The sequence below is a fragment of the Aplidium turbinatum genome, chromosome 8 (genome assembly GCF_918807975.1).
Source record: "Aplidium turbinatum chromosome 8, kaAplTurb1.1, whole genome shotgun sequence".
NCBI lineage: Eukaryota > Metazoa > Chordata > Ascidiacea > Aplousobranchia > Polyclinidae > Aplidium > Aplidium turbinatum.
In genome coordinates, this window is record NC_137479.1 from 21,944,240 (window position 1) to 21,958,502 (window position 14,263).

Genomic DNA, 14,263 nt, shown 5'->3' on the forward strand with positions numbered 1-14,263 from the left:
ACATACAAGTATGAATAAAGCTAAAAGCTGCCTTGAACATTTGCATTTGTGGCAACAGCGCAACTTTCAAGACAAAACTTCAGACGATCAGTCCACTGATGTTGCAAATTTTCATCGAAATAATGTTGCTCAAATTCATGTCGCTATAAACAACAGCAACACAGATGAACAGTTTGCAAATATACTGTTGGATGAAGAAGCAAAATCCTATTATAAAGTTGTAGATGGTGAATATTTCACATTGTAGATTTACTATTAAGCATTAGGCAGTGGCTATTTTCCCAGATTACTAGTGTTGTCAGATTCCTTAATTTAAGAAAAATGCAAAGCCATTGAAGACAAAACTGGTGATTTGGAAAATTAAGTCCTGTGCAAAGAAAAAATCCTAATTTTAACCATAATCCTAACGCTGACAACACCTGAGCTTTGAAACAATGTGTTTTTATTGCAACCAGCATGGAAAAATAGCAACTTTCTAAGTGTTAATAGTTTGTGTTCAATTACAAGTAACTGTTTGAAATTAACATAAGATTTATGGTGTTTTTTGTTTGTTGGTTTTGTTATTTAAAGGTATTATGAGGGGTCCACGTTCTTAGGTGCCTGCCAAATAGGTGTGTGCACTGTGAGCTGAGGCATCAGAATATTTAGGTTCTATTCAGTGTGTCAAATCATATATAACTATATAAAAGTTTACATTTTACCACCAAATTGTCTACGTTACCCTAAAGAGACTATGAAGTAACATTAGGCTATTCTTGATCAAAAATGTCAAATTATATCAAATGCCCCCTCCCCTAGCAACAAAATCCTGCATACGCCACTGAACATACCCTTAATACATGTGGTTCGAGTAAGTCAATTACCTTGTCTACATAACACATTATATACGAGACGTCAAAAGTGTTGTATCATATTGTTTGTTTTAAATAGAAAATCTATTCAAATGAGTATATAACCTAGCTGTTGCAAGCTAACAAAATGTCGTCAATGCAAGCTGAGTATTAGACCTCCCCAATCCCCGGACTTTTTTTTGTTTTCATCTATATTGTGACTTTTCTGCATGGGTTTTCAATGCTGATTTCAAAAATATGCATAAAAATTTTTTTCGATCAACGTCTGGGAAGTTATTCGCTGTTGCTTAGCAACAACTTTTCATAAAAATTACAAAAATCTCCTTTAAAACCCCTTTACTTTTAACCTAGTATCCTGATATCTAGATTATCTGAAAGCATTTCTTCTGCTGAAAAATTAAAAAAAAAAATTATTAAAATTAAACAATCGGTACCAGAGTTATGACCGTTTAAGTACCCAAATTATGCAGTCACGCATGACTGAGTTTTGTTAATTTATTGCCAAATGATACTAGAAAAATGGTGAAAGTTGCTGTCAAGGGGTTTTTGGGGGTAAGGAGTTCAAAAAATATATTAAAAAGTGTCTCAGAGCAACAAAAAAAAAGTTATTAAAAATTGATACAAACAGTCATGCATGAATGATTTTGTCGCAGTTGCTTCATTCCTACAACGAGATGTATTCCTTAGGCACCACAAACGTTAAATACCTGGAGTCATATACAGTATAACGTGGAATCGATCATCTCAATGTAGCTAATATCTGGGTACCCATTGCACTTGATGTTAGAATACACACTTCATTGCTCGGAAAGAGCTCTGATCAAGTGCAAGATGGTCACAGTCCGCCACAATTTCAATAGCATCTCTCACCCAGCATAATGTAGTCTATGTATCTAAATCATGTGGCAAAAAATGGATTAAGTCAGCTGAACTTAACGATAACCTTCTGTAATGCATTTCAGGTTTCACTATTGATCAGTTAGCATTTTCTACTTGTATCTTGCATGATTACTATAGCGTATTGTATACACTTCTACTGTCTAATATTCCGTGTGTATTCATGTATCCATCATGGAGCTGAGGAAGAGTAAAATAAACAATGGTGGTTTGCTTGGTAATTTGCAGCCTTTAAAACATTTTAAGGACAATTTAGACCAACTACTGGAGATGTTCTTCAGAAATACATATATCATCTTCAATTAAATCCTCGTAACCACCAGAGTGGGAAGCTCGCAGCTTGGGATACAGCAGTATGTCCAGCAAAAGTATGGCAGCCTGCTTGCATTCCACTGTTGACAAACAAAATATCCAAAACAAAATTATTCGTTTGGTTGATGAATACAAGAAATACAAACATGACAAAAAGGAATCTGCTGCCTTAATTAAATTTCGAGAAACACTGACAACACGATTTATGATATCTGCTAAGAATGCCGAAAATCTTATTAACAAAAACAAAACATTGCTACCAGAAGATAAGGCAGAAGGTATACAGTTTCTTAAATTACTTGAAACAAACCAACCAGCATCTCTTGGACCCCTTGATAGAAAGAGGTTGAAACGCTTCACGAATTATGCATTGAAGAATCGAATAAAGATAATAAAGTATGATGCATGTTTATTCCCAGTATGCTTAACAGCCCAATGATTTTTAAAGTAACATACCTATTAATTTTTGATACGGATGCATAAACAAGACATTTTTTACAGATAAATGCAGATTCTCAGTGCAGATTCGACTTAATTTATTGGGAAGATGACGAGGAGAGGAAATTAAGTCCTGAGGTAGATGGCTGAGAATCTGCATTTATCTGTAAAAAACGTCTTGTTTATGCATCAGTATCAAAAATTAATAGGTATGTTACTTTAAAAATCATTGGGCTGTTAAGCATACTGGGAATAAACATACATCATACTTTATTACCTTTATTCGATTCTTCAATGCATAATTTGTGAAGCGTTTCAACCTCTTTCTATCAAGGGGTCCAAGAGATGCTGGTTGGTTTGTTTCAAGTAATTTAAGAAACTGTATATCTTCTGCCTTATCTTCTGGTAGCAATGTTTTGTTTTTGTTAATAAGATTTTCGACATTCTTAGCAGATATCATAAATCGTGTTGTCAGTGTTTCTCGAAATTTAATTAAGGCAGCAGATTCCTTTTTGTCATGTATGTATTTCTTGTATTCATCAACCAAACGACCAATTTTGTTTTGGATATTTTGTTTTGTCATCAGTGGAATGCAAGCAGGCTGCCATACTTTTGCTGGACATACTGCTGTATCCCAAGCTGTGAGCTTCCCACTCTGGTGGTTACGAGGATTTAATTGAAGATGATATATGTATTTCTGAAGAACATCTCCAGTAGGAGGTCTAAATTGTCCTTAAAATGTTTTAAAGGCTGCAAATTACCAAGCAAACCACCATTGTTCATTTTACTCTTCCTCAGCTCCATGATGGATACATGAATACACACGGAATATCAGACAGCAGAAGTGTATACAATACGTTATATAATCATACAAGATACAAGTAGAAAACGCTAACTGATCAATAGTGAAACCTGAAATGCATTACAGAAGGTTATCGTTAAGTTCAGCTGACTTAATCCATTTTTGCCACATGATTTAGATACATAGACTACATTATGCTGGGTAAGAGATGCTATTGAAATTGTGGCGGACTGTGACCATCTTGCACTTGATCAGAGCTCTTTCCGAGCAATGAAGCGTGTATTCTAACATCAAGTGCAATGGGTACCCAGATATTAGCTACATTGAGATGATCGGTTCCACGTTATACTGTATATGACTCCAGGCATTTAACGTTTGTGGTGCCTAAGGAATACATCTCGTTGTAGGAATGAAGCAACTGCGACAAAATCATTCATGCATGACTGTTCGTATCAATTTTTTAATAACTTTTTTTTTGTTGCTCTGAGACACTTTTCAATATATTTTTTGAACTCCTTACCCCCAAAAACCCCTTGACAGCAACTTTCACCATTTTTCTAGTATCATTTGGCAATAAATTAACAAAAATCAGTCATGCGTGACTGCATAATTTGGGTACTTAAACGGTCATAACTCTGGTACCGATTGTCCAATTTTAATAATTTTTTTTTTAATTCTTCAGCAGAAGAAATGCTTTCAGATAATCTAGATATCAGGATACTAGGTTAAAAGTAAAGGGGTTTTAAAGGAGATTTTTGTAATTTTTATGAAAAGTTGTTGCTAAGCAACAGCGAATAACTTCCCAGACGTTGATCGAAAAAAATTTTTATGCATACTTTTGAAATCAGCATTGAAAACCCATGCAGAAAAGTCACAATATAGATGAAAACAAAAAAAAGTCCGGGGATTGGAGAGGTCTACTGAGTATGGTAGATTAATCTTATACAATAGAACTTGTTGGTTATAACTAGCAAATGAGTGTTTTTTTAATTTGTTTTGTTTTGATTCAAAAAGCAGAATGCCCACTCCCTGAGAAAATCCTGCATACGCCATTGTCTGCAGTATCACCATCACTCACCTAATCAAATAGTCTTTACTGGAAAATGGAAATAGCGCCTAAATGACCATGCACCGATTGCACCGCTCCTAAATATCCTGACGCCACAGTGTGTACACTTATTTGGCAGACACCTAACCGTCTACACCTAAAAGATATGCTCCGATTATGAGTTACTGTATAGCAAGCATCTGTGATTATAGTTGTCAATAAAATTCTTTTTGTTGGTGTTTTGTGATATAGTTGGTAAAAAGCAATGTATTTTCAGAAACTGACTATACGAAAGGATTAAACAACTATGCTGAAAAGGCACTTTCCATTACTTCAGGATTTCAAAATCAAAGTGAAAGTTGGAAAAGTGAGCTGACATGTAATGGCCACATACTACAAAGCATTGAACACAAGCTTGGTGGTGACAAGCATTGCGACGACTTGTTGTTAGATGATGCTACAAACAAAGCAACCCTGAAGCTATTAGAATCGAACTATTCCAAGCCATGTGCTGGTGATTTCACACAAGCTAGTCACTTCAGTTCTAGACAATCTTTGCAAACTGCTAATGTTAATAATCAAAAAAGGATTAAAAACGATGATTTTTTGAGTTCTCACATTTCAAAGTTTACAAATGGTCAGAACGAAACAAAGCGGAAGTTTCAAGCAACTTCCAGTGATGATGGTATGATTGATAGAATAGAGATTGGAAACCTTTTTTGCACTAACGCTAACAAATAAACCAGCCTAGTTATCAACGTGTGGTGAAATATGCAGCAAGCAATGGGTTGTTGCACATAAATGAAATACAATTCTGTTTTTAACCTTTGTGAAGGGGATATTCCAAGAAATTCCTTGTGTTCAAGTCTAATTGATACCAGTTGCCAACCTTTTGTGCAAGTTTACTCTACTTTTTGAATGTGTAGTTTTGTTGGAGAGAACGTGTTTAATATTTAATCAGATTTAAAAACCTTGTGTTGACATCTAACATCAGAATTTTAGAATACGACTTTTATTTGTTACCAAGTAGTTAGGAGGTGACTTCTTACTTTCAGGTTTCTTGCCTTTATATTGCCTCAAGCAGACATTAATTAATAATACTGGTAGACGCTTTGTCCGCTCCGATAGCTCAGTTGGTGAGTGCGTGACTTTGTGGACGAAGAAGCATCAAGATCTAGCTGATGCTGGTTTGACTCTTGGGGTGTGCGCTTTAGCAACGCACTATAAGGACTGCTCTCCATTCAGCGGCACCTAATGGATGGAATAGTTTCTTCGCAACAATCATAAACTTCACTCTGTCCATCTCGGTAACCGGCCCTGCATTAAAAGCCTCTACAACAGTGGTTCTTAAACTGGGGGGCGTGTGAGGCTCACTAGGGGGGCGCAAAAATTTGAAAAACTCTGCATGAATTATGACTAAACATGTCGTCACAACTACGCTGAACAGTCGATTGTTGAGGATGAAACTTTGTGTTACAGTGGCACAGTGTTTGTAGAGCGTGTTGTCACATCACGCATTCTTTGTGATGTTTTAAACGTTGCTAAATGTTTGCCCGACACATTAACTCTCTTAACACAACGGCTTTCTGACACAGCAGCCTCGAGCTTTAGTTGTAATAATAATGGCAACGACTGACCAACAAGGGACAGAGGCTAGAAGTACAACAGTATGCCCAATTTTACTATGCGCATCAAGGGCAAGGCTTTGTCAGTCCGAGGATAAAGATTCAAAACGAACCCAACCAACTAATAATGTACTACTGTATCATGTGCTCTTCAGGGGCTGTTCAAATGTGGTGGGACTTCATTTTATGCACTCCACTAAACATTAAACAACCATGACAATAAAACGGAACTTTTACACTTTTTAACAACCTATGCAATGCTAAAAGATGGTTTTGATGACCCTAAAGTAAAGGCATTACCGTACATGAACAGTTAATTAGCTCCTTACACTGAAGTCAATTCGTTTTCTGATCATTAGTTGCAATGATGAGTTTGCTTCATCAAACTTTTGTAACAGACTGTATGTTGCTTTACCAGAATAAATTTAACTGATAACTGCTTTTAGACATGCCAACTTCAGCAACCTGTTTTAAATCTGCTCGTGAACAACTGTGTATCAACCAGAAGAAAAAAGTTCAACGTACTGGTACTTCCCCTCAAGGTGCAATAAAATGTCATTGTATGTAAATAAACACTCTAGGATTTGTATTTCATGTGCAAATGAATTACTGTACGTATTATATCTTATAAAAATTGTGAAAAAAACGTTGAAAAGCGAAAAGTTACATTAATGGTATTACTAACTTGAAACTTACAATTAGGTTTACAATCAGGTTTATATTTCGTTATGGTGGGTACATTTTAATGCCATTCACAGAAAAAACAACTTGTTCAGGAAGTAAAAAATTGCTGGGATCTCGTCCACGAAATCAATGCTATTCCAAATTTGTTCCTCCCAATCGTGACCAGAAAGAAGAGTCTGGAAGTTCAGTTGTAAGTATCTTGAAATTATTTTAACTTTTAAGCAGCTGCTTTAACATGAATTAGCATCAAAATGTATGGGATATATTTCTTTAAGGACACAGTCAATTTATTTTTACTAAGAACAGCTCCAATTCCTATGCAATTGCATGCTAAACACTCTAAATTCTTGATCCAGAAGTGAACAAATGAGTGTCAACAAAGCGGCTGTCTTTATTTAATAATTTAGAATGAATTCAGTAACTTTAAAAAAATATTTGGGAGCTGGTATACAAGTCCCCCTCCCCCCTGGCAACTCATGACAAAGAGGAATTGACCAAAACATGTGGATTGAAGTGTGTGAACAGTAAAGCAAAGGTAAAGTAGTTTCACCCTATAATATGTTTGGTTGAGTCCTGTCTTTGTCATGAGTTACCAAGGGGGGGGACTTGTATACCAGCTCCAATATTTGATATATATTTACAGGTACTACAAAAATGTGGCTCATATTCATCAACCTCAGGCAAATCTGATGAAACCTCAGATCCCAGATTGAAAGGAGTAGATCCTCAGTTGATTGAGCTTGTGTTAAGTGAAATAATGGATCACGGTCCACCTATTGATTGGGATGATATTGCTGGTACTGATGATCACTTATTTCATGTTAAATAGCTTTTATCAAGAGGTTGTTTGTTGGGTTTCCAATGAGTTAAAACCTTTAAGAGGTTTTGTTGGTATATTTGCAAATTCTGTTGGGTTTTAAATGTTTTTTTCGATAAAATGTAATTTTAACCAGGTTTGGAATTTGCAAAAGCCACTATAAAAGAAGTAGTAATATGGCCAATGCTGCGCCCAGATATTTTCACCGGCCTGCGAGGACCACCAAAGGTAAGAGATATTAATTTTAAGTCTTATTAATAATTCTCCTCAATAATTGAGTGATTTACAGGGAATCTTGCTGTTTGGCCCACCTGGCACAGGAAAGACTTTAATCGGGAAGTGCATTGCCAATCAGTCTGGCGCTACCTTCTTTAGCATCAGCGCTTCCTCTTTGACATCGAAGTGGATTGGACAAGCTGAGAAAATGGTACTGTTCAACATTTGCATTCCATAACAGTTTCTGCATTTATTAAAAAAAAGGTGATAATATTTGATCAACGTTGTTACAAGACCATCCATAATTTCACTGTTATACATTGTCATGGTTTCGTTAGTGAGGGACTGGATGTAATTCAACTTAACTTGAATAGCTAAAAAGACAGTGGGCTAGAGGGCTAGTAAAGTAGGTAGCGCATATAGAAAAGTGATATATGATTGTTTTTAACAACCGTTGTAATCATTTTGCCTCCAAACAACATTTGAAGAAGGCTATGCCCTATATTTGTCTCCAAATACAATACATGATTTAACACTTAGGATCAGAAATATGGAATGCCTGCCAGAAGACTGCAATGCATTGAAATTTTTTCGGTACATGTCACGGTTCCTTCTAACTTTTTACATGTAAAGAGACTTTGGAAAGATTAATGATGACGTAGTTTATTGGAATATCAAACGTTAAATGGTCGAATAGTTCTAGGCTACTTGTGAAATTGTTGATAAAACTCTTGAAGGACTTTAACAAATGGTTCAGCATTTCCAACAGATAATCAAAATAAACTCTCAATAATTTCGATAGCAACTTCCCAATACAACTCAATCGACAACAGTTACAACTTTTACAATCGTCCTCAACTTCAAATAATATCAACTTCTGCAGTAATACGACTCTCATATCTCATCCATAATACTACGCGAATTCCGCATTATTTATAGCCAGTTTGTTTTGACCAGAAACTACGGTAATGTTACACAAGAACTCATTTTTCTGGACAACTTTACCAGACGTAAACATGTTTGTAACGTCATAACAGCTTACGTTACGTCTGATTGTTCGTCGAGTTAAAGAACCTGCTCGCTTTGCAAGTAGGCTAAATCTTTTAGAAGTAAGTTTCGCAATGAGTAGAAGATTGCGTAATCAAAGGTTATTTTTTTAGAACGGTAATCGACAGTAACAACTCGCAGGAATTACACAGTTAAAATAGCACACTTGTTCAAGGACGTATAATGTAGCCCGCCGTTTAGGCTATACCAGTTGATTGCGACATTTGAAAATGTCCGTTGTGCCGCATCATCCTTGCATTTCAGCATGCGGTATCTCAATCCTCATAATATCAACTTCAGGTTCGTGCTCTTTTTGCTGTGGCTAACATTCATCAACCAGCTGTTATCTTCATAGATGAAATTGATTCTTTGCTATCACAACGATCTGATTCGGAACATGAATCTTCGAGAAGAATCAAAACCGAATTTTTTGTGAGTTCAAATCAAGTTCTACCAATTTACAACTGGCTTGATTTATGTGGTTTCACATAAAAATACCCTTTTCAATCCGTTTTATGAGTTCTTACAAATGTGGAAATTTTTACGCTGAAACTTTCGGATAGGTTCAGTTGGATGGCGCCACTACATCATCGGAAGACAGAATTTTGGTGGTTGGGGCAACGAATCGACCGCAAGAAATCGACGAAGCTGCCAGACGAAGATTGGTGAAAAGACTTTATATTCCACTCCCGGACGACGAAGCTAGAAAGCAGGTAACCGGGGACTTGACATTTGAACCGGATCACTTTGTATCAAACCATGTTCCATAGCAATTTCTGTATGGGACTATTAGAAGAAATTAAACGCTAATATTGAAATAAAAACAAACTGAACTGTATTACTAATCTTCACCCCCGACCCCGTATATCGCAAGCTATACCAGGCAATATGCATAAAAAATGAGCGATAAGCAGGTAATGATCACTATTTGTATGCCATGTTCACAGATCATCGTAAAACTATTGCAACAACAACCATACTCCATGACACAAGACGATATTTTAGCGGTCGTGTCACAAACAAACGGTTATTCCGGCGCTGACGTCACGAATCTGTGCAAAGATGCTGCCCTCGGACCTATCAGGAGTCTACAGGTAAATGAACGTTTCCAGCTGGTCATTTTAACCAGTTCTTTCGGTGGAAACAATCGTTGCATTGTTGAAGCTAAAGCTACATACTAGTATACTACTCAAGTAAATAATTTAGGACTTAATAAAGCTTTGGTAGAGAGTTTGCTTTGTTGAACCTTAGAGAAATAAAACAAAGTAACTTCAGCGGGTTTAACATGATGTGTTACATACACAAATATAACATGATTAAAAATAAACTCTAACGTTTTCGACACGTACGTGTGTCCTCATCAGAAATTACATGTCTGCAATATACATAAAATGAACATTGTAAGGTAAATTTGACTTTGCACTATAACTGTATAGTATACTAACTACACTCCAGACTGAAAAGCACAAACTGAACGAGTGACACAGGAATGATTACAAGTAAATTATACGGTGGAAAACAGATCACATGAGGTGTAAACTACAGGCATTTGACAAACAATTGGAACACACACAAGAGGAACGATGAGCCACAGGCGAAGAACTGCCGGTTGAGAGACGGATTATTACGCAAAGTCAAATTTACCTTACAATTTTCATTTTATGTATATTGCAGGTATGTAATTCCTGATGAGGACACACGTACGTGTCGAAAACGTTAGAGTTTATTTTTAATTATGTTATATTTGTGTATGTAATACATCAGGTTAAACCCGCTGAAGTTACTTTGTTTTATTTCTCAATTTAGGACTTGTGGTGCAATGTTTTGTTTCATAGGAGGGAACTAATCTGTTAATTGTTTTCAAAATTGCACTGTTTTTGGTGCATTGCGCAGTCATCTTCACTACTAAAATGAAAGAATATCACAGGAGAATTTGCCTAAACCTCAAGGAAATTAGAAAAAAATGGCGAATTATGCAAACATGTCAAAACTACAACGACTTCTGCTGGGACCGACAAAAATGTGACGAATAAAGTGAACTGACGACTTAAACGACGATGAACTCACTCTACTCTAACTCATCTACTGTATTTAAACGAATCAGTTAATCCCGTTATGTTCAGCTGTTTACAGAAAGGCAACATTTTCCTGGTATTGATGTCAACAATGACTGGACGCTTGTTTCAACAGCAGTTTCAAGCTAAACTGCATAGTGCATGTCCGTTTCAGGTGATGGATATAAGTCGAATAAGTAAGGAAGACGTGCGGCCGATTAATATCAATGATTTCAAGAACTCACTGCAGCGTGTCAAAGCAAGCGTGTCGCAAAAGGACCTCATACAATATCAAGAATGGAATAAAATCTTCGGTTGCGGGGATCTGTAAACGAAATAACAATGCCTGTGTGTCAATAGAGCTTGTAATATACGGTAGGCTACTGTTTATCGTGAGCCTTCTCGGAATATTTTACTGTGATATATTGTGTTTGCAAGTTGCATAAGGTAGAAAGTGTATGAGGCAGTGAGGCTACTTAGATATCGTATGGCGCTTTTTTGCTTTTCTTTCCCTTCCCATTTTTGTCCTGGGTACTGACATAAAACTACAACGGGTGAGAAGACACAACTTAGTGTATGTGTGCTATGGGGAATGTGGAATTACCCCTTTATTCTTATGACTCCCAAATCTACTCTGGCCCAGAGCAGTAGTACCTGTCAGGGCACCAGGTATGGGTTAAATACCCGGAGAAGGCAAGCGTACTGCAATGTACACTGCACAGTAGGGTGGTCCTCCATGTATGCAAAAATTTCAAACTTAAAAAAACTGTAGTGCACACACTTCTATTTGGTTCCTTTTTATATAAAAACATTTCCCTGAAAGTTTAAAAGAATTTGATAAAGGTTTAGAGATGCCAGATTACAGGTGAAAATTTGATAAATTGAGCGATTTACGAAACCCACCCAAGATAACGTAACATTTGCGATTGTACTTAATAAATATTATACATAACACATCATAGCAGAACGAACAATAAACATGAGAAAAATGATATGTAGGAATACTGTACTCTTATTTAACTCTGCAGTAGGAAACACTGATATAATTTTCTATTACTATGCTTCATGCATCATTATAACTCCAAAGTATATTACTGGAAAACTAGAAGTTTAACTTGCAACAAGATTAACTAGTGCATTCTAAATACAAATACATAGCCGAATACAATTCAGTCTGTAGACTGATACGGTACACTTTCTGAAGATTTTTTTTTTGCTGCAAGTCGGAAGAGCATGCTGGTGTAACGGTCCAGGAGTGACTATAATTTATTATTTTTTTTTTTATGAAAATAATTGAAATTCCTAATGCTCAAAAAGTTAAATTGACAATTTTAAGCATCAATTGGTTAATCTTAAATGAAAAGGTATACATAAGCTTGAGAGCAACTATTCAATTAAACTAAGTTGTAAAATTTTTGTTTTTGTATCGCTTTCGGAAGCGTCAGACAGCATTGGTCATTTGTGGTCTGACGTCACTTCTAGACTGCCACTGTGCAGCAGCACGGTAACTCCTGGACCGTTACACAGGTGCTGTTCCACAACTTTTGTCACAAGCTCTTCATCTTTCATTAATACATTGTTAAAATTTTGCATCAAAGCAACACCTCTTTCGGCAAAGTCATTGATTACATGGAGCCCACCAACAATGGCTTACGCTTTCTTAAAATTGTCATTAACATTTCATGATATGATTTCCACCTTCAGAAAGTCACATGATAAGTTGAGAATCTGGAAAAATCTCCTGGTGTTTGATGTGATAAAGTGCGACAGATCTTTTGATATACAGTAGAACTCGGTTAATCCGGATCTTCGCCTAATCCGGATGAAGCTGGAAGTACAAATGAGTCAGGTTTGATAGAACCGTCATCGGTTAATCCGGATCTTCGCCTAATCCGGATGGAATCGCCGGTCAAATCGAATCCGGATTAACCGAGTTCTACTGTATATACATTATACAGCAGTTGCCAACCAGATGATAGAATCGAATTCCATGTGGTGGTGTTCCGTTGAGGATTATGGCCGATAATTCTAGAAATTCTTGGTAGCCTAGTCGTCTCTAGGCTGATTATTGTTACGCAGATGGTGGATACAGAACAGAAAAGCTGCTGTCATCTTTTTCCAATGTCACATACCCATCTTTATTCAATGTACTCCATTTTGATTTAAATCACTTAAAAAGGAGAATGTCTGGTCCAGATAATGGCCCAAGGTATGTCAAGAAGGATTTTTGTAATATTAGTTCCAGAATATGGTGACCACAAACCAGATGAAACATGTCCTTGTTCAATTCTTTTGAAATTAGGACACAAGCACCAGACTTCTGACCAGTATTGCTGAACAGAACTAGCTTTAGCTGAATCTAGAATATCTGCTCAACTACAGACAGCGTTGGTAGCTGGTGTAACATAATTTTCCCTACCGGTACTGTTAAGACTACGAAGATGGCAGCCAAGTAATGGTGGTCAGTAAAATGGAACAATATCATGCTGATAAATAGAGATTAACCCAGTTTAAAAGAGGACATTGCCTACAACTATATCAACAGTTGGATAATATAATTACAACCTCAGAGTGTCAGTATGATTTTACAGACTGTAGCTTCCCATATGTTCGCATAGGGAAAAAATCTGAATTTTTAAAGTAAATCTGGCACCTCTAAACAAAGTTCAATTTCTCTGAAATTTTTACAGGGTCCAATTTTGGTCATTTAGAGATGTTTTGGGTAGTGTCACAATGCATTTTCTAAAATTCGGTTTTCGGGACCACCCTACTGCACAGTGTACACGTCTTAACATACCCAAACCAGCAGTAGGTTGAAATGCTCCCGTGAAAGGTTCTTAAACCAGAAGCCAAGACAAGGAAAGTCTGATACTAAACCTACAACTCAGGGACCTCACTGTCCTCGTCTCAGCATGCTGAGCCAGGGCAGACGATCCTTGTGTTTAAAGGGTGAGGCCAGGATTACGCACACTGTATGGGTACTTTAGTTTAAAACTCTGTAGTGCAGGCTCAAGTTAAATTTGCTATCTTTGTTTCGAAGTACCGGTACTGCCATTTCTATAACTATCCTGCCCTCGACAGTATCATGTAATGTTTGGATAGGCCTAGGGTTACCATACGTCCCGTTTTAGGCGGGACAGTCCCGCTTTTTAACGTCTTGTCCCGACTGGTCAGCCAAACGTCCCGCTTGGGCGTTCAGCCAGCCAGCATAATACACGAACATTACCAATTAGCATGTTCTCGTTACTGTTGTTGCTATGTAGCGTACCGGTAGCCTACTTGCTGAAGGTGAATGCGTAATTTCGGGCAAATATGGCAAATTTATGTTTTCTTCAAAGTGAAAGAAAAGATTGAAAGAGATCTGACAGGGATCGGATGTGCATTGTGCAGCTCATATTGTTCACAACTGCCTCCAACATGCTGTGGATACTCTCCCTGTAGGCTATGTGTCCAAAGTTTTGTGAAAATCTAT

At 36.9% G+C, this 14,263-nt stretch overlaps 1 protein-coding gene across 2 annotated transcripts; it reads left to right on the forward strand.

Moving 5' to 3' along the window:
• LOC145775692 (fidgetin-like protein 1) lies at nt 1-11,192 on the forward strand. 2 transcript variants are annotated; one of them, XM_082587034.1, is made up of 11 exons: nt 1-227; nt 4,626-5,033; nt 6,420-6,515; nt 6,732-6,847; nt 7,301-7,454; nt 7,611-7,702; nt 7,764-7,901; nt 9,038-9,169; nt 9,301-9,450; nt 9,685-9,831; nt 10,967-11,192. In XM_082587034.1, the coding sequence occupies exons 1-11, from the start codon at nt 11-13 to the stop codon at nt 11,120-11,122; spliced, it is 1,806 nt and encodes a 601-aa protein (XP_082443160.1). In that variant the 5' UTR covers nt 1-10; the 3' UTR covers nt 11,123-11,192. The 2 variants fall into 2 exon arrangements, with proteins under 2 accessions (XP_082443160.1, XP_082443161.1); XM_082587035.1 differs by having other exon boundaries at nt 6,750-6,847.
• Nucleotides 11,193-14,263: the final 3,071 nt, after the last annotated feature.